Raw genomic sequence first — 26,618 nt, forward strand, 5'->3', positions numbered from 1 at the left:
TTCAGAGGGCAGTTAAGAGTCAACCACATTGCTGTGGGTCTGGAGTGACATGTAGGCCAGACCAGGTAAGGATGGCAGATTTCCTTCCCTGAAGGGCATTTGTGAACCAGGTGGGTTTTTACAACAATCATTTCATGGTCATCATTAGATTTTTACCTCTAGATTTTTATTGAATTCAAGTTGCACCATCTGCCATGGCAGGATTACTGGCCCAGCAACCATACCACTACGCCATCAACTCCCCAATGGAAGCTACCATCAAAAAAGGGTAAGCTTTACTGACCTGACTGCAAAGCTAGAAGGGGCGGGGAAGGCTCCTGTCACACCCAGCCCCATACCCAGCGGGAATAGCTGAAGATCACATTGTTTTCAGCCTGCGCTGCCAATCCCTATAAGGAAAAGCTGAGAAAATTCCTACCATTCTGTTAACGGTTGATGAGGAGCACCGGCAATGGGGGTGGCAAACTGGTGTGGTGCCAGGAAGGAGCGCTGGAGCATTGCGTCTCCTTCCCCAGTCTGCCACCTTGGCCAGGCCATCAAGGAGAGACATACACAGGAACAACAACAACTTCTTTAAGATAGAAAAAAAACAATCCCAAGGTACTTCACAGGAGTGCAGTGAAACTGAAGTTGAAAGCGAGCTAAGTAATGAAATATTCAGGCAGGTGACCAAAAGAAGCTTTTAAGCTTTTAAGAAGCATCTTAAATAAGAGCTTGAGAGGCAGAGAGGTTTAGGGAGAGAATTGCGGAGCTTGGGGCTTAGGCAGCTGGAAAATAATTGGATCCCAAGCCGGATGGTGAAAAATGAAACTAGACACAAATCCTTTTCTTGATAAAAACAGAAAATGCTGGAAAAACTCAACAGATCCGGCACTATCTGTGGAGAGAGAACCAGAGTTAACGTTTCAAGTCCATATGACTCTTCTTCAGAGCTGTGTCCTTTTTTTGATCGTTCCTTTATTTATAGAATGCAGCATTACAAATGTCTGCCTCCTATCTACCAACCTGTGCCCCAGAAGTCCTTCTTTATACTCTTTCAAGAAAAACCAATGTAGGTAAAACCATTAAAGAAATTTTCTGCCTCTTATGGGTCACTTTACATTATTGAAACAGAACCAATAAAACTTGAACAGAAACTTAGCAAATTAGAATGTGACTTTGGGAAGCCTTTCTTCATACTCTTTTGAGCAAATTAAAAAAAACTAATTAACTAATTAATTAATGAAAGGCGCACTGTAACGAAAAACAAACTTTAAAGGAAACTTAAATTAAATTAAAATAACATTTTGGGGGGATATAATGCACTCCAGCTCCTGCTGGAGAGAGGGAGCATGCGGTGCCCACTGGTCGCAGAAGGCCTCAGGCACACTGGTGGGCACTGCATGCTCCCTCTCCAGGGACACCTGGGGGTGAATGTAGCCATGGGAGAAGGGCAGACCCCCTCAACCACCCGCTGAGCAGAATTGTTAAAGGCCACCTTGGCCAATCCTAGGAGCAGGCTAACAAGGAGGTCCTCTGCCCTGCCCACCCACTTCTGCATTGGGTGGCCAAAGATCAGGAGCATGGGACTCATGTGCAAATAAGACTTGAAGAGAGGCCCTCTTAGGTAATAAACCCAGGACTGCAACCTCACACATCCTACATAAACATGTAACACGGACAAGTCTTTCTTTACACTCTTTTAAAGAACCCAAAAATAAACAAATTAACTACTAAACAGGTTAACAGCTCCTTAAAGGGGCACTATAGCAAAAAGATAAAGCTTTAAAGGAGATTTACCAAACTAAGTTAAAATAGTGTTTCAAGGGCTGATGGTGCACTCCAGCCCCTGTGGTGTCTACTGGTCACAGAAGGCCTCAAGTGTACCGGTCGGCACTGCATGCTCCCTCTCCAGGGACACCTGTGAGTGAATGTAGCCATAGAATAGGGGCAGACAGTCAGGTCTAATGACCCCTTCCACGGCCTGCTGCCTGGACCTGTTAATGGATACCTTGGCCAGGCCCAGGAGCAGACCCATAAGGAACTTCTCCCATCTGTCCACCCCCTTCCCACCGGGTGGCCAAAGATCAGGAGCGTGGGGCTGAAGTGCAAACAAAACTTGAGGAGCAGCTCCCTTAGGTAATGAAACAAGGGCTGCAGCCTCACACAATAGAATGATAGAGTGTTTACAGCACAGAAGGAGGCCACTTGGCCCATTGTGTCTGCACCAGTCAACAAACAAGATACCCAGCCAATCCCGCTTCCCAGCATTTGCTCTGTAGCCCTGCAGATTACGGAGCTTGAGGTGCATATCCAGACACTTTTTAAATGAGTTGAGGGTTTCTGTCTCTACTACCCTTTCAGACAGTGAGTTCCAGACTCGGGGTGAAAAGATGTTTCAACATCTCCCCCCAAATCCTCCGACCAATCATTTTAAACCTATGCCCCCCAGTCATAGGCCCTTCCCATCCACTCTATCCAGGCTCCTCACAATTTTGTACATCTCAATCACATCTCCCCTCAGCCTCCTCTGTTCCAAGGAGAACAACCTCAGCCTATCCAATCTTTACTCATAGCTGCAATTTTCCAGTCCTGGCAACATCCTCATAAATCTCCTCTGTAGCCTCTCTAATGCAATTACATCCTTTCTGTAATGAGGTAACAAGGACTGTACACCGTACTCAAGTTGTGGCCTAACTAATGTTTTATATTGTATTATAACCTCCCTGCTCTTATATTCTATGCCTCAGACTAATAAATGAAAGGACTCCGTATGCCTTTCTTAAACACCTTGTCAACCTGTCCTGCTATCTTCAGGGATCTATGAACATTCACTCCAAGATCTCTCACTTCCTGTAAACCTCTCAGTATCCTCCCATTTATTGTGTATTCTGGTGCCTTGCTTGACCTCCCCAAATGCATCACCTCACACATCCTATGTAAACACAGAATAGACAAGTCTTTCTTTATATGTGACAAAATACTTAATCAACCAATATCCTCCACCTGATCCTTAACCTTAATAATACAATTAACATAACATTAACACAAGAGGCACAGCCACCAATGGTGGGGTGAATGGAGTGGGCAGTGCACAAGATGCCAGAGTTGGAGGAACACAGGGGTTTTGAAGAGCAGGACAAGAGTCACAGAGTGGGGGGGAAGGCGAGCGGTCATGCAGGGATTTGAAAATGAGGATAAGGATATTAACTAAAACCTCTGTCCTTTTAAAGTTTCTCTATTCCTTTAATTAACAATTGATTTTAACTGATGTCTCTGTCCTTGTTCAGCACCTCACACACTAGCCACTGACAGGCATTGACAGGCCTTTGGGGGCCTTCCAACCAGTTATGATCAAACAGGGAGACAGGGACACCTAGAGGAGGGAAAAGGAATAAACAAAACAACTCCACTGTTGGTTTGAAGTTTTAAAACAGTATACAATGAAATTTATTCTGAATATACAGTTTTTGACATGATACATAATTATTTCAGGTCAATGCAAATCATTAGCATGAAAACCTATCAGATCAACTTCTGTTTCTGCTGTATAAGGAGTTTAGAAATGACTTTCCTTTTGCCCATGTTTCAGGTGTGGGGCATTGCATGTTGGCGACCACATTTTGTCGATTGATGGGATGAGCACTGAGCACTGTACTGTGCTGGAGGCGACCCAGCTCCTAACCAGCACCTCCGACAATGTTAAGCTGGAGATCCTGCCAGTGCACCAGAGCAGACTGTCGCTGAAGCCAGCAGAGCAAGGTACACCTGTTCCCCTTTAACATATCAAAACTAGATTATCAAAAGCCTCAAAACCATTTATGGGGTCACTTCGCAAAGTTGTAGTGATGGCAAGAGGGAACCCAACCTACAGGTACTCTGGTACCAGAAAGTCAAGCGCATGATGGCCACCATCTTCCAACCAAGAATCTAACAGGAAGCACAGACTCATTATGTTATTCTATGCCTGTTAGTAATGTAACTGATCAACAAAGTCAACTGGAGCTTTCAGTGGAAACGTGCATGATCTTTCACCCAGTCAGTAATTGCTCTTTGCAAAGCACACAGGGATAGATTTTCCTCTTGGGGATCTCCTACTAGTTCACTGGGGAAATCGGGAAAACCCCCAGCTCCAAAGGTTTCAAGTTTAATCCCTGTTCTGTGGTGAGCCAACTAACTTCAGCTGGGGACCTTTGTTGGTGCACTACAGGTGGCCTGGGGGGGAGGCAAGCAAATCTTTCAGGATTCCCTGTTCTTGACTTCTGTCGCTAAACCGTTTCTTAGAGGTACACTTGTGGATGTTGGATGAGAGCAGGGTCGGGCTTGATTCTGGTGAAGCTCCACCAAAGCCAAACCAGGCTGTGGTTGAACAGCCTGCTGCTGTCTATCGTCTTGGTTCACTCGAATCTTGGGCACTTAGGTGAGAGTGTGGAGGGCAACAGCACAAAGAGTCAGCATCATCAGAGGAGAAAGTCGCTGCAGAGAATTGATGGATGAGAAAATACAGATATTCACATAAAAGCCTTCTGCACTGATCTTGGCAAGAAATGGCAGTGATGGTAGATGGAAATGCTGTGTCAGCATTAGGCATGAAATATGACCATCAAGTAGTTATAGCCCCAGGGCCAGCACTGACTGGATAAAGAGAAGAGAAAGATAAAACTTGCATTTACACAGCCCCAGTACACTCCAAAACACCTTACCTAATCAGACAATCTGTTTATTAGCTATTGGCTGAGGGATAAAGGGGAACGGAGAGAAGATTTATTCTGGATGTAGCTAGGACTATTAGGTAGATCGGTGCACTTCCAGTCCAATATGGAAAGAAGCATCACTTGATTTAGTTTGGGGGCATGAAATGAGGAAAATAACTGGCCAATATCAATCTCTGAATGGTCTGGTCATTATCACATTGCTGCTTCCGCTGTGCAGAATTTGGCAGCCATGTTTCCTATATTAGAACAGTAACCAAACTTTAAATGTACTTCATTGGCTATGAATCACTGGAGACATGATGAGGCTGTGAAGATTGCTTATATCATGAGATGGTTGACTTAACCAAAATAATTTCCAAAAAGAACATGGGGCAAGGAAAATACATAAAGAACTTAAATAAATAGAAATATATCACAGTGGTGAAGATGACAGTTCCAACCCTCCTGAAGATCCTGCAGCTGCTGGGCAATGCAGCAGTGCGACAACAAAAATGTTCTTTTAAATTAATTTTCAGGATGTTGGCATCACTGGCATGGCTAGCATTGATTGCCAATCAGCAATTGTCCTTGAGAAGATGGTGGTGAGCTGCCTTCATGAACCGCTGCAGTCCATGTGGTGTAGGTACACCCACAGTGCTGTTAGGGAGGGAATTCCAGGATTTTGACCCAGTGACAGTGAAGGAATGGCGATATATTTCCAAGTCAGGATGGTGAGTGGCTTGGAGGGGAACTTCCAGGTAGTGGTGGTGTTCCCATCTATTTGCTGCCCTTGTCTTTCTAGATGGTAGTGGCCGTGGGTTTGGAAGGTGCCGCTGAAAACGAGCATCATCCTCCACCACCTGCCGCTTGACATACGTGATAGTCAAGAAATTGCACGTGCCGGCACGAAGATGACGCAGTAGTTGCAGGAGTTCTAGGAGCCTGGGTGGATGGGTGCTGCACTTGCGTCCCATGATTGTTAACAGTGCAAGTGGTTGGTTGAAGCTGCCCAGAGTCTTCATCAGTTGCTAACTAGGGGAGGCAGTCAAGAATTGGGGACTTCAGGGTAGCTTAATTCACCAGCTATTACGTCTACTTTGAAGTCAGGTTAACCTCTGCTGTGATGGGTTGGTTCTATATGTGCCTCAGTGGTTTTGTTTATGTAATGATGTGAGGTGATGCAGCTATAAAAGATCAGCAAGTACTGAGCTGCCTGAAGTGGTCAATGTGTTCAGTACAGTTTAAGCGACATCTTTGTATTTGGCACTTATGGTAATGGCAAATGGTTGGTGCTATTTTCCCAATATAGGCGACTGTCTGAGACACACAAGGACATGGTAAAGGGTGGGGTTGGTGTACTGAAATGAAACAAATGGATTGTATCATCCTCAGAATACTATGTGAAGGGTTATTCTATTACAATCAGAAAGTCAAAAACTAACCAGCAAATAAATTCTCCATTTTGTAAATGTTCCTGGGCAGAATAAACACTTGCCTCTGATACATCATTCTGATAAGTAAGCAGTGCACTTGTATTGATTTTTTGATACCTCAAGAAACATTATGGGAAATGAAACTGAAATCAATTTCTAAATGTAATTTCTTGTATGTTTACTGCTCTGAGGAAATGTTCTAAGATCCCATTCAACTTGAGTTCAGTGTCAGTGATCATTTTGTGATCCTCACGACAAAGCATTTCAGATATTAGAAACAAGCTGTGCAATGAAAAATTGCCAAAGTCCCTATGGCCAAGCTGTAGTCATGATAAACGTAGTGGGATGGACAGTCAACTAAATTACTGATCTTCTAACCCAGATTCTTGTAAATCTGGGAAATCCTTCTAAGATTCATCTTTGGCCAATTAAAAAATGTCATTGATGCTTAAATGATCCAAACCCCTCAATTAGATTCAAGCCTGTAACACACTCCCAGTTATGTATTATTCTATATATAAATGATCCAAACCCCTCAATTAGGTTCCAACCTGTAACTCACTCCCAGATATGTGTTATTCCATATATAAATTATCCAAACTCCTCAATTAAATTCCAGCCTCTAACTCACGCTCGGGTTATCAAGTTTTCTGTGCATAAACCATCCCAACCCCTCGATTAGGTTCCAGCCCATAGCTTTATTTATTCTTATCCTTATATAAACTTCTTGAACTTCTCAATTCAATTCCAGCTGGTAAGTTGCTCCCGGAGTTGTTCTCCAGGTTTTTAATAATGAGATGTATCCCTGGAACTATAGGATTGGTAGCGTGCCACATCTATAATGGGAGATTATCAGTGTATTATAAAGCAAAAAACTGAAGTGTGTTTAACCAGAATATTGTGAATGATTCCATATTGGCCAGGCATTATGAAAGGTGGATCATGCCTGTTGAATTCATTGATATTCTATGATTGTTTCAGTGTCAGGAGATCAAAGCAATGTGATGAATGTTCAGTGGAAGGTGTGATATTTGCCACAGTGAGTAAATTGTGAAAAGGAACGTCAACACAAGATTTGGGCCATTTCTTGTGAAACAGGTTCTTAAAGGACAGCTGTCTTCTGACTAAAACAAAAGCAGAGTACTAAACTAATTTAGATGATAGTCTCATTATTTTCATGCATAACCTGAAGGTTGGTGTGATTTACTTCTGGCATTGAGCTAGCCAACCATTGCCCATCCCCAAGATGCTGGCTGGTGGTCTTTTAAGTGGTGCAGTGTCACTTTGGAAGAATTGGGCTTTATTCATATTTTCTTTCTCTTGTCTCTCTTTTCCATTTTCCCTTAATCTCCCACTGGTCAATGGACAGTTAAGATTCAGAAGAGTGACCACCATCACTGCTGGGACCCCTGCGTCAACTACTGCCACACCTACCACCCAGGGCACTGCAAGACGCCTACCTGGAGTGCAGCAACCCCTCTCTCCAACTCGGACTACTGCAAATGTACAGTAACTTAGCTTATCTCTCCTAACCGATGCTCAAACCTGGGAACCCCTTCAACACCAGCTCCAGGAACATCCAGTCCCTTGGAATGCATCTTTTTTTTTACAAGCAGGCCTGTTTATTTTCTCTCCCAATTCCTTTTCCATTAGCCTCATGGTGCTCAGCACTATTCCCTCACCAAGTGGATGTGCAAAGGAACCTTTAACCCATGACATCTGTCAGCACCAAACATTAGGTGACATTTAAAGTCCAACTGCAGTAATTCTGCTTCCAATTTTAGTCTTCTGTGTTGGAAAAGTGCCTGGCAGCTGCTTAGCTTCATGACAGGGCAAAATTGTTGAGATTGGACAATTACCCTCAGCACCTGTGGACATTGATATGTGACACTGTTTATTGCAGCCCTGATGTGCTGGGTCAACAGTAAGATGTCACACTGGGTTCAAGCTGGAAGCCCAGTCTCACCTGGAATGGGAGTCCAGCCTACGACTCCTACCTACTCACGCAGTGTATGTTTTGCCGAGGTAACATTAATGCTACAAAGATACAGATACTCCTAAGCAATGTCACTAGTGTGTTAATAAGGCGTTTCCTGCACCACAATGTTTAAGATGGAGTATTAAGTAAAATTGCTTACCCAGGGTGCCCAGATTCCTTGCAGCTGGCACCACTCCACAAGTTAAAATTACATTCTCGGTAAGAGTGCCTTGTAGGACAAGTCAGTGCACAAAACTACTTTGTCTTAACTTGCTGAAAAAAGAGACTTTTTTGTCAAAGCTTTCCATCTTGCGCTCATCAGGACAATTTGCAAGAAAATGCCAATGTTAGGGGAAACAACATATTTATGTTGTATGAGAAGAGAGTGCTGATTGGTTGGCTAGTGGGCTGATTGGTGTGTACTGGAAGCTACATATATTATTAGAGAGGGCCCTGTTCTTTGCGGACAGAATTAATATGTACACACATTGCACCTGTTTCAGCTAAACGAAATAAATGACAGTCATTCACTGGTTTATTCCCCAGGGCAATGTCTTGACCAATCAGAGTCGAGCAGTCTGGATTAAATTTCAAACAATGTTTGGCAGTTAACTGTCAGTCACAATCAACTGGTGCATTATCCATGGCAATGCCTCTACCAATCAGAGTCCACTTACCAACCAATCAGCACTCTCTTCTCAAACAGTGTAACTATGTTGTTTCCCCTGACATTGATATTTTCTTGCCTGCCCTGATGAGTGTGAGATGAAAAGCTTTGACAAAAAAAGTCTCTTTTTTCAGCAATACTCAATTCTGTACTACCAAATGACTATTCTCTTAAATTGTTGAACATATATATATATTAAATATAAATCTATGATAGTGCTCAGTAACGTGAAGACTAAATCATTATACTCAACAGAGAGAAGGGTAGAGCTATAACAATTAGAAGCATCATAGCATGACCCATACAAACCAGAAGGAATATTTATTCTCAATAGTGGAAATGCTTTCTAAATTTTTGATTTATTCTATCATGGGGCATCGCTGCCAAGGCTAACAGTTGTTGCCCATCCCTAATTGCCCTTGAGCTGAGTGATTTCCTAGGCCATTTCAGAGGGTAGTTAAGTGTCAACCACATTGTTGTGGATCTGGAGTCACATGTAGGCCAGACCAGGTAGGTACGGCAGATTTCCTTCCCTAAAGGACATTAGTGAACCAGATAGGTTTTCACAACAATTGATGATAGTTTTATGTTCATCATTACTGAGAGTAACTTTCAATCCGAGATTTTTGTGAATTGAATTTAAATTCCACCAGTTGCCGTGGCGGGATTTGAACCTGTGCCCCTGGGTTACTATTCCAGTAACATTACCATTATACTACCCTCTCCTCATAATGAAGGGAAATAAAGGTTAGAAGTAAATCAACAAGGGTCAAGCCTAAGTCTGGAGCATGAGAGTGACAAGCAGACCAAAGAAGTACCACCAAGGACAGCCACCCTCTGATATCACAGAGGAGGTCTATAGTGACCCTACATGGGTAGGCCCAAAGCCTTGGCGAGGGCAAGGCAGACTCTGTGGCATCTCAGATATCTACTTTGACCAACAATTGGGAGTCGTCTTCACAGTAACTACTTCCCAAAACTCCTTCATTCCACATTTAAATGTTGAGGGCTTTTCCTAAACTAATTTACAGAGACGTACATATCAGTAAAAGGGTCAAGCATGTGATGTTGAGTTGCCCCTTTGTCCCATAACTCAAACAGGGCAGACCAGTGAATAAGTGATATGAGAACAAGTAGAACCAAGTTACCTGGGATTCAAAGTTCAGATTGTCAGGGCTTGGGGTGCTGCATGCAGCCCTAGATGTGGAGATTGGATGCTCCTTTCCCAATCAATCAGTGGTTGATCCAACTACATCCTATCATTTTACCTTCAGGAGGTGTTTTGATTTGAAGCCAAACAATTGGATTAACATGCCAACATTTCCACTGTTTCATCTTGTATAAGGCATTCATGCTATTGAAGCTTTTCATCTTGCACTCATCAGGACAGATGCAAGAGTATCAAATTTCAAAGGGAACAACAATTTATACTGCATGAGAGAAAGGGTGCTGATTGGTTGGCAAGTTGGCTCTGATTGGTCAAGACATTGCCATGGCAAATGCACCAAGAAGTTATTGCCCCCCATGCTTATTGAAAAAGGTGCAATGTCTGGACATATTCCTTTTGCCTGCAGTGGACAGGTTCCTGCATATGACTATATGTAGCTTCTAGCAAATGTAAGTGAGTCTGACTAATAATCTTAAACTGATTGTCAGTGTAATCCATCGCAATGTCTCGACCAGTCAGAGCTGACTTGCCAACTAATCAGCAGCCTTTTCTCATGCAGTATAAATTGCTGTTCACTTTGAAATTTGACATTCTTGCATCTGTCCTGATGAGTGCAAGGTCAAAAGTTTGGACAGCATGTCTCTTTTTTCAGCAATACTCAAGTTCTGTACTACCAAGTGACTATTTGATTCAAAGAGTGCAGCTCAGAGATCACTTCTCAATCACCACCAGTAGAATCTCAAACTCTTTTTACCTGTTATTTGTTGGTTTTATTGTGAGTTTCCCTCAGTTTGCTTTGATGGTTGCTGGGATGCTAGTGAGGTGGGGGAGGGAGCTCTGATTGGAGGTTTCCTCACGTGACCTCCCGCACCCACACACTCACCATTGGTCACCTGACACATCCATCCTCTCAGGGCCCACTTTCCCACACCAAACTTAACATGAAGCGATCTCTCACCTGATTGGATAATCGTTGGCGGTTAGTCAAACATGTTTTTACCTTCTCCAATATTTTTACGAGTAAACAAAATAGATGAAAGAAAATGAAAAAAAAAAGCATCATTTTTTGAAAGGCCCGATGTTTTTACTCCTGGGTTTACTCATGGCAATGCTCAGTAAATTAATCTTTGATTCCTGGAGACTTCAGGACACTCCTGAGGGGTTATCAGTAAATCAATTGCCTTACAATGTTAAGGCTTTAATTCACAAATCCTTGCTTTTAAAGATGCTCCTGCTTTGAAGGCACTAAATCTCTGTTTCGTGTAGCACCTCATTATGGCAGCTGTAAAAACTGGGGAAGTGTTAGAGCCCAAAGCTTACCCACCTCAATCCAAAGAGAAATTCAGATTTTATAGAATGTGGCTCCCCAAAGATGTTACCAAATAAATTCACCTGGCATGGAACTCTGTGCAAATGGAGCTCATGTTGGGAATTCTGGCATCGAAGTCAGCAATTGCAGTTCAGTCTTCCTATCCATGCCGTTTTGAATCCTGAATCCCCAATCCCTCGTACAAAGCTTCGTGTCAGCACATGAACTCGGGCCTTCCCTTTTGCCCCAGTCCTAGAGTCGCCAATTGTGGTCAGACATATTCCTGGATGTTTCATCATATATGAACTTACGGCTTAGGAACAGGGGTAGGTCACTCGCCCCCTCAAGCCTGCTCTGCCATTTAGAAAGATCATGGCTGCTCTCATTATAACCTTCTGCCTACCCCCAATAACTTTGCACCCTCTTGTTTATCAAGAATCCACCTATCTCTGTCTTAAAAGCATTCAAAGACTCTGCTTCCACTGCATTTTGAGGAAGGCAGTTCCAAAGATTCCCTATCCTCTGAGAGAAAATATTTCTGCTCATCTATGTCTAAGATGGGCAACTCCTTATTTTTAAGTAGTGATCCTTAGTTCTAGGCTCTCCCACAAGAGGAAACATCCTCTCCACATCCACCCTGTCAATTCCCCTCAGGATCTTATACGTTTCAATCAAGTTGCCTCTTACTCTTCTAAACTCCAGGTGTGACCTCTTCCTCCAATTACCTGCTTCTACGTACCAGCTACTAATTGCCCAACAAGTGCAGCGAGCAAGTAGAATGTGTTAATGTTGGAATTGTGCTGCAACAGAGTACGCACTTTAAGTTGGGAATCAAGAACAGCTATTCCCAGTTGGGGAAGTATTAGGACTTCATTACAAGAGTATAAAAAGGTGTTCACGCTGGGTTGCAGGGGAATTGGAAGAGTCTGTGTTTTTAATCTGCAGGCTTGGAAATAAACCTGAAGGTACAGGCTGGCTTCAGACTCAACCTTTCCTCAACATGCGATTATTGGATTTAACACAATGCACTGTCTGAAAGCGTGTTGGAGGCAGGTTGAATCGTGGCTTTCAAAAGGGAATTGGATCCGAAGAGAAAGAATCAGCAGCATTACAGGGAAAAGGTGGGGCAGTGGGGCTAGGGGAGTGGCTCTTACAGAGAGCCAGCATGGATATGATGGACCAAATAGCTTTCTTCCGTGCTGTAACCATTCAATGATTCCATGTCCATTATCATGGTGCTCCGCCTTCCCATGACGACTGGGAAATGAATAGACTGCTCAATGTCCAAAAGAATGACTCTTAACTCTCAGTTAAACAGGTTTTGTTCCCTATCTCCAATATTTCTAGAAATAAAAGTGAAAATTTGCATAGAAAATAGAAAAACAAGCTGCTAACGTCCTGATGATTTTTGTCCCAGCTGTGCCCAAAGGAGATTAACTCGATCCTGGAGGGCCGGCAACTGTACTCAGCCCCAAACCATTACACAATGTATATAACCGTATTAATTCATGAAGAATGGCTGATTGATTCTTTATTACTCCCTTTACGATTATGAGCTGACCCACACCGTCTCTGTCTGAAACATTTTCTCCCTCAGCTCTGGTCCCAGTCAGCTGTTCTCCTCCCTCTTCCGGCACATCAGGTTTCAGTTCCCAGAACACAAACACTTTCTCGCGGAATATTCATCCCATGAGCCCACGAGCAACCATGATGAGGCGGAGGATGAGAAGGAAAGAATACAAGAGTTCATGTGAGTCTCATTAATGTCTTTCATTTTCAATCTCTTGATAGCTGTCAATCGTAAAATAGTAATTAAAATGAAATTAATCTCCTGCTGTAAAACATTCATGCCCTGAAACTATGGCAAGCAAACATTTTATAATATAAACACACACTCACTGCACCAGGTAAGAAAGCACTTGCAGTAATTGGTGATAAAGTTGCTTTATGTGAAACTCTGTTTCTCCTGCAATAAATATTGCCAGACCCGTTGAGAATTCCCAGTTTTTTCTATTCTTAATTTGGATTTCCAGCATTTGCAGGATTTTGCTTTTGTTTTAAAATATTTGTCTGGAGTTCCACGACATTAAACATTTTCGAATAAATTGGTGAATGGCTTCGCCAAAAGAGTACCAGGGAGAGTTCAGATGAATGTAACAAATCTTTTGATGGCGAGTCTCTCAAGATGTACCCCATTGATGATAGTAAGTGTACCTGACCAAGTCATCAATTATAGAAAGTTTTTATTATCAGATACTACAAGTCTATCAACTGGATAGACAGAGAGAGAAATGAGTGGGTTAGATCAAGAGTAGAAGCTCAGGAATCAAAAGGGTTGCTAAGTACAGTTAGAGAGAGAAAGATAGCCAAGGATGGACATTGGAAACAAAGACCCAACAGCCTTGTCCTGACAACAACTGGGGGAGAAATTGAGGATAAAAACAGAAGAGAAAGGAGAAAAATTGGATGGGCGGATAACATTGAGATGTGGACTGAGGGAGACTTGAAGAAAAGCAGGGGAGAAGCAAGACAATGTTGATGGCCTCACTAAGGCTATGGTGACAGCGAACCAACAAACAATCTTACTAGTTGCAGTAAGGGAATTTTAGTCATTCCAGCATATCTTGTTAATTACAGTCTGTGTATTCTGTATCTCTTGGGAAAGCCAAGGGGCAAGGAAAAGAAACCCAGGGCCGATAAGCAGGGAATTCCTCTCTGACGTCTTCAGTGATTGAACACAATGGGAAAAAATCACTAAAACCAAATGTCAATTAAACAGATCAGGGAGGGAACAGATTCAATGTGTTACACCCAAGTAGAAAATAAAAGGAAAACCTGAACTTAGGTGGTTGAACAAGGAAATTTAAGAAGAGCATAGACGTTCTTAAAAGATTGAAAAATCAAAGGAGGAGGGATGACACATGAGGAGAATCTAGATGGTAAGAACATAGGAAACTTGGGAGAATACAACATTTTGATGGCTGTTTTACTAATGGAAAATATTTTAAGGAATTACCAAACCCTTTAAAAACAAAACAGTATGTCAAAAAATTTAAATATTTAGTTCACTTTTATTACCAATTTTCACTGTAGCGAGCATTCCCTCCACAATGCAATCCCCTTTCTAATAGGTGGAGGATAGGAATTGCATTCAAGGTAACAGCAAAAGCAGAGAACATGAAGGAACATGATAGTTACATCGGCCTTACAGACCCACCTTCTCCCACTCTTCAACCCTCGATCTGTAAACAACTCCCACTTACCCACCTTTGAAATAATTCTTGATCTGTCACCCACTCCGTGATCCACCTTCTCCATAGCTTTTAGTCTGTGGCTCCTCTGATATCCTAGCAGCAGTGTCCTCAGGATTTTATACTCTCACAGCAATGGGCCCCTTCTTGCCGGTGGGAATCCCAACAGGAGGCTGGCATTCATATGGAATGAACCTTATTCCATATGGAAAAAGCTTCAGGTGCATCCAGTGGGATGAGTGGGAAAGCCACCTACTGGAACTCCACCCCGAAGAAGAGAATATTCCCCAAAACAACTTGCATTTTTATAGCATGTTTAACATAGTAACGTGTGCCATTCACAGATGTATAATCAAATAAAATCTGATTTGGAGTCACATGAGGAGACATTAGTTAAAGAGGATCAAAAGTTTGGTCAAAGAGGTTGGCTTTAAGGAGTGTCTAAAAGGTGGAAAAGGAAGTAGAGGTGCAGAAAGGTTTAAGGGGGAAATGCAGGCTTAAGGCTAGATGGCTAGATGCATGGCCACCAATGATGCAGTGCAGTAAATCTTAGACGCACAAGGGGTCAGATTTTCAGAATTGGAGGAACGCAGATATCTCTGGGGGGGGGGGGGGGGGGGGGGGGGGGACTGTAGGACAGGAGGAGATGACAGAGATAGTGAAGGGCAAAGCCATGGAGGAATTTGAAAACAAGGATGCAGTCACCTGTGCAAGCATTTAATATTCTATCAGCCCATTGCGTGAAAAAAAGTTATCCTTGGGATGTGCGCATCTTTGTCAGGGAAGGCATTTGTTTCTCATCTTTGTCATCTTTGAGAAGATGTTGGTGGGGCTTGAATACAACTGAGAGGCTTGCTAGATTACTTCAGAAAGTGGTTAAGAGTCAATGCATATTGGTGTGTAACTGGAGTCACATCTGGACCAGATCGGGTTAGGATGTCAATTTTGCTTTCCGAAAGAATATTTGTGATAATCCTGACTCAATGACTCTTGTTATTGATTAACCAACTAGTGGAGACAATATTTCACAAAATAACTCTTTCTATTCATTCACTAGATGTGGGAGTTGTTGGGAAGGCCAGTGTTTATTGACCACCTTAAGGACAAGGGCAGCAGACACATGGGAACACCTCTAACCACAAGCTCTCCTTCAAGTCACTCACTTTCCTGACTTGGAAATATATTGCTGTTCCTTCACTGCCACTGGGTCAAAATCCTGGAACTCCCTCGCTAACAGGACTGTGGGTGTACCTACGCCATATGGACTGCAGTAGCTTAAGAGGGCAGCTCACCACCACATTTTTAAGGTCAATGCCAGCTTTGCCAGTGACACCCACACCCCATGAATGAATAAAAGACACCTGCCACATACCCAGTCTGACAGCTATGTTTTTCAGGACTTGGCCAGTTATTTCTGGACCTAAGCCATGCTTGGTGATGGGCTTTGAAGACCCCACTCAGATCCATTCTGTGCTACCCTCAGTGCTTCTTCCAAGTATTGTTCTATTTGGAGGAGTACTGATTCATCAGTTGAGGGAGGGAGGGTGATCTATAATCAACAGGGGGTTTCCTTGCCATCTGATGGCATAGTATCCAGCATCAATATTGAGGACTCCCAGGATCACTCCCTCCCAAGTGAATACTGAGTGCCACCTCTGTTGGTTCTGTTCTGCCTGCGGTACAGTACATACCCAGTGATGGTGATGACTGAGTCTGGGACATTGACCGAAAGTTATAACTCTGTCAGCATGACTATGGCAGGCTGTTGTTTGACTGGTCTGTGGGACAACTCTCCCAATTCTGGCACAAGTACCCGTGAGGGGGACTATGCAGATTGACGGAGCTGGGCATGCCTTTGTCTTGTCCGATGCCTAGGACTATGCCACATAGTCTGTGTGCATTTTAGTCTTACAGCACCACATAGCAGTTTTTTTTTACAACTGCATGGCTTGCTGGGCCATTTCAGAGGGCAGTCTGAATTCACCACATTGCTGTGGGTCATATATAAGCCAGACCATGTAAGAACAACAGATTTCCTTTCCTAAAGGCCATTAGTGAACCAGATGGGTTATTGCAAAAATCCAGTAATTTCATAGTCACCAATACTGATACTAGCTTTTTATTCCAGATTTATTTAATTAAATAAATTAATTTATTTAGCTGTCATGGTGGGATTTGGATTCATGGCTAGGATTTTCTGTCTCTGACACTGGCGGGCATCACCATGGGTGGGACAGGAAAATTTGGAGAGCCGTCAACTTAAAATGGCTTTTCAAATCTTCCCGCCCTGTCCGCAACGATGCCCACCAGTGTTGGGGCCGGAAAATCCCGCTCACATCTCTGGATCTCCTCCATTAGAACCATCTTTACCCAAGTTACTACTAAGTTCCTCCGTTGTGGTTCTCCTAATCGGTCGTTGTAACTGCAGAGGATTGGCAGAACCCTCTTTATATATTTGATATTTGAACTCTTTACCCTGGCTCAGCTGCTACAGGCTGGCCTCTGAATCCAAAAGGCTGTGGGTTTGAGTCCCAATCCAGAGACTTGACCATATCCAGGCGATGCTTCAACGCATTACTGAGGGAGCGTTGCACTGTCAGAGGCGTTCTCTTTGGGATGAGACATTAAACTGAGAACTATGACTGGACTTTCCCGCTGGAGGCAGGAAATCAGGAGATGGGTTCAATTCCGAGTCACAAACTCACCCCCCGACCCCAAAGTGCTCTGAAGAGCGATTTGCACAAAATCGGGGTCTTAATGGCCCTAGAAATGGATCTGCCGATCAACTAGTAGCCAGGAGAGATGGAACGGAGGCAGGACACTAGGGAAAGGGGCCATGTTCTGTCCTGAATTGACAGCCACCTGTGTTTGGCATTAAAAAGTTGAGGATCTTCATGTTCAAAGTGGCCAGAGCAAATAGAGAGAGAACTGGGACCCATGATAGGGTAGAGAAAGGTTGGTTACTAAAATTTTCTTCCTGTTCAGCACTTTTTTGTCCAAACTTTTATTTTTTTTTGCATTAAATGGAACTGCCACCCCTGTTCCCCCCAGGCTGGAGCTGGTCAGCTTCAGAAAGCTCCTAATGGCCAGATGCTCCCATGGAAATCCTGGGGAGTTAGAAGGCGAGCTCTTAATGACATCAACACACCCAATAAATTCACTTCACTGTGCACCCCTGACCGCCCCCTCCCCCATTGCTCTGCAGTCCCCACCATCCCCTTGTTCTCGGGAAAACGGTCAGAGTCAGAATGGAGGTGACAGGCCAGCACCCAGGCCGCCAGCATCACATTTTTTGCCATCCTGCCTCCATTCCAGGGATTTTCTGGTCCCACCCAATGCAGGAATCATCGCTGGTGGGATGGAAAACTTGACGGACCATCAGAAGGTCTGTTGACTTCGGGTAGGAATTTATGGTCCTGCGCCGGGCAGGAATGGAAAATCCCACCCCCAATTCGGGAGGGGAAAATTCTGGCCCCTGTCTTCCCTCTCAGGAGAATGTAAAATATCCCACAGCATTCTTTTGAGGAAATGTCCTGGTCTCCTGGGCCATATTTACCTCTCAATCAATGCCTACAACAGGCAACCTGGACACTTCCTGCAGCCTTCATGTGCATAAATTAAAACAGTGACTGCACCTTAAAGGACAGCATTGGCTGTGAAATCTTTTGAGATGTGCCGACGTTGTGAAAGGCTCCATGCAAGTACAAGTTCTTCTTCATATTGCCGAGATGTCATTGTTTGCATAAAGAAAGAGCCAATACCAGCAAATTATCATCTACATATGGAGTTTTCATTCATTAAAGGAAGGGATATACTTTACATGGAGCAGGAGTAGGCCTCTCGTACCCTCAAGCCTCCTCCGCCATTCAATAAGATCATGGCTGACTTACCCCGATAATGTTCCAACCCCTTGTCAATCAAGAATCTGCCTAGCTCTGCCTTAAAAATATCCAAAGATTTTGCTTCCTCTGCCTTTTGAGGAAGAGAGTTCCAAAAACCCACGACCCTCTGAGAGAAAAAAATTCTCCTCATCTCTGTTTTAAATAAGCGACCCCTTTATCTTTAAACTGCGACTCCTAGTTCTAGATTCTCCCACAAGAGGTGATACCCTCTTCACATCCACTCTGTCACAAAGACCCTCAGGATTTTAAAGGTTTTGATCTAGTCACCTTTTACTCATCTAAACTCTAGAAGATACAAGTCTAACCTGTCCAACCTTCCCTCATAAGGCAGCCCATTCCTAGTATTAGTCTGATAAACCTTCTCTGAACTGTTTCTAAGGCATTTACATCTTTCTTTAAATAATAAGTACAGTACTCCAGTGGTGTTGCCAATGCCCTGTACAACTGAAGCATAACCTCCCTGCTTTTGTATTCAATTCCCCTCGCAATAATTGATAACATTCTATTCGCTTCCCTAATTACCTGCTGTACCTGCATCCTAGTCTTTTGTGATTCATGCACTAGGACAACCAGATCCCTCTGAATCTCAGAGCTCTGCAAACTTTCACCATTTAGATAATCTGCTTCTTTTTTATTCTTCCTGCCAAAATGGACAATTTCATGCTTGCTGACATTATACTTCATTTGCCAGATCTTTGACCACTCACTTAACCTGTCTATGGCACTCCTCACAGCTTACTTTCCTACCTATCTTTGTGTCGTCAGCAAATTTAGCAATCAAACCATCTGCCTCTTCGTCCAAGTCATTTATATAAATTGTAAAAAGATGAGGCCCCACTCATTACATCTTGTCAACCAGAAAAAGACCCATTTACGGCTCTGTTACCCTCTGTTTCCTGTTGGCCAGCCAATCTTCTATCCATGCCAATATGTTACCTCATACAAGCTTTTTTTTTCCGCAATAACCTTTGATGTGGCACCTTAGCAAATGCCTTCTGGAAATCTAAGTACAGTATATCCAACTGAAACAAATTAGGGCTTGTGAGTTCTTATCCCAACCTGTGTTTTCATGAAGTTCCGCTCCTTACAGGTGGTAGCAAGGAGAAGGTAGAAAGTGGGTAGTCTTGGTGCCTCACAGCGGCTGGTCCAAGAGATTCTGAAGGTTGAGGGCAGAGTTCCTTTTCCCATAAGTGTAAAATGGTGCTTGCTACGAAGGATTTCAAGAATGTCAATTGGATGTGTTTTTTTGTAGTAAGTGACAGATTCAATATTAGATACAGTGATGCTACCTTGGTTAATTGGTAAGGCTTCTAAACTGTGAAAACATCAGCAGTTTAATAATGGGAGATTTAATCCAGGGGACCCTATTACCATTCATGAAATGAATGTTTGTATCCCACAGGCTCTGCTTACATGACCACAGTCTTTAGTTATAACATTGTATTCAATGAAACTAAGCAATTAATTTGAGATGAAAAATCTTAAAAACTCAATTCTATTCCAGCTGATGTCAGATAAGAGAAGGACATTTTGTCAGCCAGTGATTTGAATGTATTGAAATCAGCATGAATAAAAGGGCTAGAAATATGTATTGCTCATAATGCATGAGTAATGGCTCTACTCAAACTGGGATGGCTCTGCAGTCCAGTGTTGAGGGAGTGCTGCACTGTTGGAGGTGCTGTCTTTTGGATGAGATGTCAAACTGAGGTCCTGTTTTCCTTTTAAGGTGGACATGAAAGATCCCATGACACTATTTCAGAGAAGAGCAAGGAAATTCTCCTTGGTGTCTCCTAGTCAATATTTACCCCTCAACTAACACCAATAAAACAATTTGTATGCCATTATCTCATTGCTGTTTATGGGGTCTTGGTGTGCGCAAATTAGTTACCACCTTCCCTACGACAGTGACTGCACTTCAAAAGTCCTTCATTAGTTTTGGGATATCCTGGGGTTGCACAAGCCACTAAAGTTATGCAACTCTTTCTTTAGTATTGCTGAAAAAAAAAGATTTCACTAGAATAGTAAATGTAAAGGAAACAAAATATTTATGGTGTATGAGAAGAAAGCCATTCACTGGTTCATCCCTCAGAGCAATGCTTTGGTTAATTGGAGTCAAGCTGCCTGGTTTAAATTTCAAACAATGCTGGGCAGTTAACTGTCAGTCACCATCAACTAGTGCATTGTCAATGGCAACACCTCTACCAATCAGAGTCCCAACCAATCAGCACTCTCTTCTCATACAGTATATATTGTTGTTTCCTTTATAATTGGTACTTTTGAGAATTGTCCTGATGGATGCAAGATGAAAAATTTTGAACAAAAAGAAATGCCTCTTTTTTCAGCAATACTCAAGTTCTGTACCACCAAATGACTATTTAGAAGTCTTTCCTTAATTGACAAAAAATACCTGTCTTGAAGCTCCCCTTTCATTCATGGACCTTGTTCCAATAATTTACACACACATAGGGTGAAACAACCAACTTGCATTTAAATGACATCTTATGATGTCTTCAGGATATCCAAAGAGCTACACAACCAATTAATTACTTTTTGAGGTGTTAGTGCTTAGGCAAACGTAACAACCAATTTTCACACAGCAAGAACCAAAACCGCAACTGAGATAAATGACCAGTTAATCTGTTATAGCAATGTCAGTTGAGGTGGAAATGTTGTTAACACATTATGAGAACTGCCAGTTCTTTTTCAAATAGTGCTTCTGGGATCTTTTGCCTCCACGTAAACAGACAGACAGGGTCTCCCTTGGTTTATCAATCTCATCCAAAGGACGTACCTCTGCCAGAGCAGCACCCATTCAATACAGCATTGAGGTCTGGATGTGCCCAGATTTTGAACCCCTCCCCTGCCCAACCACTTGTTTCAGAGGAGTGACAGTTACTTATCAGAACAACCTGCCAGTTTAGTCATAGTGGTGACACATAAAAATCCTAGCCAGTATGTTTCACCTCATTGTACTATCACTATAGGAGAGCCAAATGTTGGTTTGCCAAACAGTATTTTTTGTCATGATGAGAGCATCATTTTAACTCATTGCACCCTCACAAAAACTCATGACTTTAATGCTAGTTTGGAAAATGGGGATGAAATGCTACTTCTGGCATGGGTAAGAGGCTGGACAAAGAACTACAAAGGAGCAGCAATGGGTAACCAAATTGTAGAAGCAGGAGGCAAGCAAGGAAAGGGGACAATTCCCGACTGGAGTTCAGAATTCGATTCAGCAGAAGTGCACTGCACTATTCAGAAGCTCACTTCCCTGAACCAAAGCTGTGTATAATTCACTCCCATCAAGCCTGTGTGCTGCCTTAACTGATGAGACCGAGATGGTGGCGTAGTAGTAATGTCAGTGGAGCAGTGATCGAGTGGCCCAGGCTCATGCTCTGGGGACATGGGTTCACATCCCATCATAGCAGCTTAACTGATGAGCTGCAATTATGAGAAGTGTTTAAGTAAATTGGCCATGTTCTGACTGGTGAAGTGAAGGTTGAGAGGTGACATGATTGCTGTTTTTTTAAGATTCTAAGGGGACTAGATATACGTGATCAGTTGCTTCACATGATCCTGATAAACAGAACTAGAGAATCCAGCCTGGGTGAATTTAAAACTGCTCTGTGTCTAGAAGGATGGTCGAAGGTTAGCTCGATGGGCCAAGGTCTTTTTGCTTCTATGGTTCTAACGACCTGATAATTAATTATTGAAATGCTTAACATTTATCTAGCAGCTCATCAAGTCAAAATGTCTCAAAGGGCTTGTGACATGGCAAAAATACAAACTAACCAAATGTCAGTTATATCCCATGTACCTCAATGAGATGAATGACTAGGTAAGCTCCTATTTTTGGCGGTGTTGGTTGTAGAAGGGATGCTGGTCAGGTTACTTAGTGAACTTTCTGCTGCTCCTGAAAGTGTGCCCTTGGATTTTTAACAGCCCTCCCTCCTCCCCGCACCCACCCCCACCCGCCCGCCCACCCCGAGCCAATATAAACAGGAAGACTCCATTTGCTTAAATGTAAAACATACAACTCAGCAAGCATTCACATTTTGTCACTGTTTATAATGAATTATGATTAATTTTAACAGCTTTTCTGTTTAACACATTTGATTGAAAAGGCTTATTACCATCATTAGGACCCTGATTGGGAAGGAGTCACTGAGCCCAGCGCTGAGTGAGTGTTAAACTAACCTCTGTAGGTACTCATTAAGTATGCAAGGCATCAGGGATGTTGTCAATTTAACTGTGTTTTAATTTGACTGTCAGCTTCACTGACTGCTCTCAGCCATTCATATCATTAGCACAAAATTAAATCAACAGAGAAAATAAATTAAAATTAATCATCATTCTCTATTTCTTTAAAGAGCAACCATATCAAAAGTTCCTTTGAAGGTTTTTTCCAGTGAGCGGGAGGGGATGAATTTTAGTGACTGCTGTTCAAGGAGCCTTTTTAACCTATAAATTATCGGTACCATGCTTAGTCTAAGAAAGAAAGATTTGTGCTTTACCACCAGTTAAGTACTTCGGCAGTTTAGCCAATGTTGATGTGGGGGAAAAATGAGGCAATCAACTTGTGCACAGCAAGATCCCACACCAGCATTACCCAGCTAATCTGTATTTCAATGATGTTGGTTGCTGGATACATATAGGCCAGGATACCAAGGAGAATTCCCCTGCTCTTCTCTGAAATAGTAGAAAAGGTGTATTTTATATTGACCAGAGAGGGCAGATGAAACATCAGTTTAATGGTTCATCTGTAGGACGACACCTCCGATGGTGCAGCAATCCCTCAATGTATCACTTTAATTAGCAATACTAACAGCACAGTCCAGGGATCACTGGGACCCCGCCTCCCCCCATCATCTACAGCATTCAGCAGATTTGTGCATGGGCTTCAGTTCACAGGCTGTAGGCTCTGGGATGTTGATGAAGTGAGGTTGAGGGAAGGCGAGGGAAAAAGAAGTCTTAACAAAAGCCCAGATGAGGGGCTTAGCAGTGGGGTCAGTTGAGTTCTTGGGCACACCTCTGCTCTGTCCTTTACACAAGGTATCAATAGGGCTCCTGGACAATGCTGAAGAACTGTTGCACTTATTGTACCAGACGCTAGCCTGACCGGTGTTTCATGCTGCTCTTTTTACTCTCTAGTGTCACTAACCTCGAGCACAATAGGCCCAGGAGGACAGATCGTGCACACAGAGACAACGGAAATCTTTCTGAAAGGGGATCCGCTGAATGGATTTGGATTGCAGCTTCAGGGAGGAATCTTTGCCACCGAACCCCTCTCGTCTCCGCCACTCATAAGGTTTATAGATCCAGACAGTCCGGCTGAAAGGTTAGAAGGCACACTGTGATGTTATTACCCATCAAAAGCTAATGACAGAAAGAAGCTACAAAACCAGCTTGTATTTATAGAAGCACCTTGGACATAGTAAAACTTCCCAGAGTGCTTCATCGAGGCAGCATTGCCAAGCAATGACACCCAGCCACGTAAGGAGCTATTAGGACAGATGACCAAAGGCTGGTTCAGAGAAGTAGGTTTTAAGGAGTGTCTTATAGGTTGGAGGGGTTTAAGGAGGGAATTCAGAGCTTAGGGCCTGGGATGCTGAAGGCATGGCTGCCAATGGTGGAGCAATTAAAACAGGGATGCTCAAGAGACCAGAATAGGAGGAGCGCAGATATCTCGGAGAATTGTTGGGCTGGAAGAGGATATGGAGATAGGAGGGCCAAGGAGGGATTGGAGCACACGGTAACAAACCCATCCAGTGAAAAGGTGCAGGTATGACAGAATATTCATACGTTTTCTGTTTCACTGGTTGCCAGCTTGATGACAGGGAATTTTCATTGAAATGAATTGCTGTTGAGTAAATAAGGTACAACAATTTGCTCAGTAATTAGTTAGATGTGTTAATTATTATGATTAAATGTCTATATATTTTCCATTATGATTCATTTGGTGGTTGAGTAAAATTACTACCTGGCATTGAAGGGACCATGCAGCATCAGTACTTTAAATTGGTCCACAGCTACTTGACACACTCAATTCATCCATCTTAAATTATGGTGACAGATTGAATCCCCAAGCACAAGATTATGGACTTGATGCCACATCACATGGGAGGATCAACCCTTGTCACTGCATTCAGAAATCTGACTGTGCATTGTTTCAGCATGTGAATGCTTGTGTAGTGGTTATGTTACTGGACTCACTCCAGGGGCTGGAGCATAATAACTAGGCTGACACCCGCAGTGCAGCACTGAGGGAATGCTGCACTATTGAATGTGCCATCTTTCACTTGAGCCTTTAAACCGAGGCCCCATCTGCCCTCTCAGGAGGGCATAAAAGAACCCATGGCACCAATGTTCCTTCAAAGCTGCGAGGGTGCATGCAAACGGCACAGTGTGACAAAAAGCCAATGTTCCCTTTATGACATGTGCATGCTTGGCTGCACAGCAATCTTAAAGGGACCTTGCAAAAAATAACTGGCTGCCCGCAACAGAGAAAAATTCGAGGGAAGATCACATGGCACTACTTTAAAGAAGAGCAGGGAGCTCTTCCCTTAGTGCTGACCAACATTTGTCTTTCAACAACACCTTAAAATAGCAGCCGGAATTTTCCAGCCCCTCATGGCCGGTGGGATCTTCTGCCATTGTGAATGGAGATTTCAATGCCTTGCCAACCCTGCTGCGGGGAATCCCACCGCGGGGAGTGGGGGGTTGGAAAATTCCGGCCAGCATATCTGATGATGATCACATTGCTGTTTGTGGGATCTTGGCTATCATGTTTCCTCCTATACAACAGTGACTACACTTCAAAAAAAAAAGTACTTTGTTCACTACAAAGCCCTTTGGTGCACCTTGAGATTGTGAAAGGAGCTATAAGTGCAAGGTTTTCTTTTCTCTTTAGTAACCCAGGGAGCTGGACTATTAATTCAGAGAGCGTGAGTTCAAATCCCACCACTTCAGTTTAAGAATTTGATTTCAGCTATAACTAATCAGTAAATAAAGAGCTGCTAGATCAGTGAGAGTAATCATGAAGCTTTCAGGTTGGTTCACATAGACCTTTCAGGGAAGGAAACGTGCCATCCTTTAGCTAGTCTGGCCTATATTCAGCCACACCAACATGGTTGACACTTAAGTGTCCTCTGAAGTGGGCTAGCAAACCACTTAGCTTGGGCAACTTGGGGATAGCACCATCTGCAGAAGATCAAGGGAGTTCTCCCTCATGTCCTGGCCAATGCTTATTCTTCAATGATCAGCAATAAAATAGATTTGTTTCATTGCAGTTTGTGGGATCTTGCTGTGTACAAACTGCCTGCCAAGTTTTCTACACCACAACTGTGACATTGCCTGAAAAGCACATCATTGGCTGTGAAATAATTTTAGTCATCCTGAAGTCATGAAAGGCGCTATATAAAAGCTTTCTTTACTGATTGAGCAAACGATTTGATTCCTATAAGAGACAAGAGTATATGCTTTCTAAGTTGGAGGCAGCAGGCCTGGTTTCCTTAGCTACAGGTAACGTACTTTCTTTCTTTGTCATTTTTCTCTCCTGCAAAATATTCAACTGGCGCCTTCTGGGTCCAGATGTGGACTTGTGCAGGTGGGTGATCGAGTGCTGTCCATCAACGGCATGCCAACTGAGGACGGGACCCTCGAGGAGGCCAACCAGCTGTTGCGAGACGCGGCTCTCTCAAACAAAGTTACCTTAGAGATAGAATTCGACGTGGCAGGTAGGTTGAAACCCGTCTGTGAGGCCTGTGAGGACCAGAATAGATAAAATAGATAAGTTAATGGAATTCCCATCAGGCCAGTAGTGAAAATAACTAGTGGGCTGTGATTGCAGCTGTCACTAACTACAGAGGAGTTACCAAAGAAGGCCACAGACAGTTACTGGCAATACAGAAACAGTGCAGAAGAGGTTTTGGTTGAACCAAATCTATCATGAATGCGAGGCTTGAAGCCTGTAGGTGCAAGGTGTCCATGCCATTGCTTATGGGTCATATCCAGCCCTGTGACCCCTGGCAATGAAGCCTACTAAGTTTAGATGAGCCAGGCCTGCCTATGCTTACATTTTGTATCCTGTTTGAGGTTTATGAGGTTTGGAAAGGGGCTGTCCTTCATTGGTAAGATTGTTTATTGGTAAGATAAATCCTGGATCAGATCAGAGAGATTGTTTAGTATCAGCAACCTGAGCTATCCACAATTAAAGGGAATGCAGGTTTAAACCTTTT

The 26,618-nt window shown here is 43.1% G+C and overlaps 1 protein-coding gene across 1 annotated transcript in view; it reads left to right on the top strand.

Annotated features, from left to right (window-relative positions):
* The window catches only part of grip2b (glutamate receptor interacting protein 2b), a 178,830-nt gene that overhangs the window by 98,675 nt on the left and 53,537 nt on the right, over positions 1-26,618 (top strand). The window contains exons 9-12 of the mRNA XM_041191848.1: positions 3,572-3,741; positions 12,826-12,978; positions 23,533-23,719; positions 25,972-26,117. Of these exons, the coding sequence (XP_041047782.1) occupies positions 3,572-3,741; positions 12,826-12,978; positions 23,533-23,719; positions 25,972-26,117 (656 nt within the window). The remainder of the gene's footprint in view (positions 1-3,571; positions 3,742-12,825; positions 12,979-23,532; positions 23,720-25,971; positions 26,118-26,618) is intronic.

The sequence above is a fragment of the Carcharodon carcharias genome, chromosome 7, assembly GCF_017639515.1.
Source record: "Carcharodon carcharias isolate sCarCar2 chromosome 7, sCarCar2.pri, whole genome shotgun sequence".
Classification (NCBI taxonomy): domain Eukaryota; kingdom Metazoa; phylum Chordata; class Chondrichthyes; order Lamniformes; family Lamnidae; genus Carcharodon; species Carcharodon carcharias.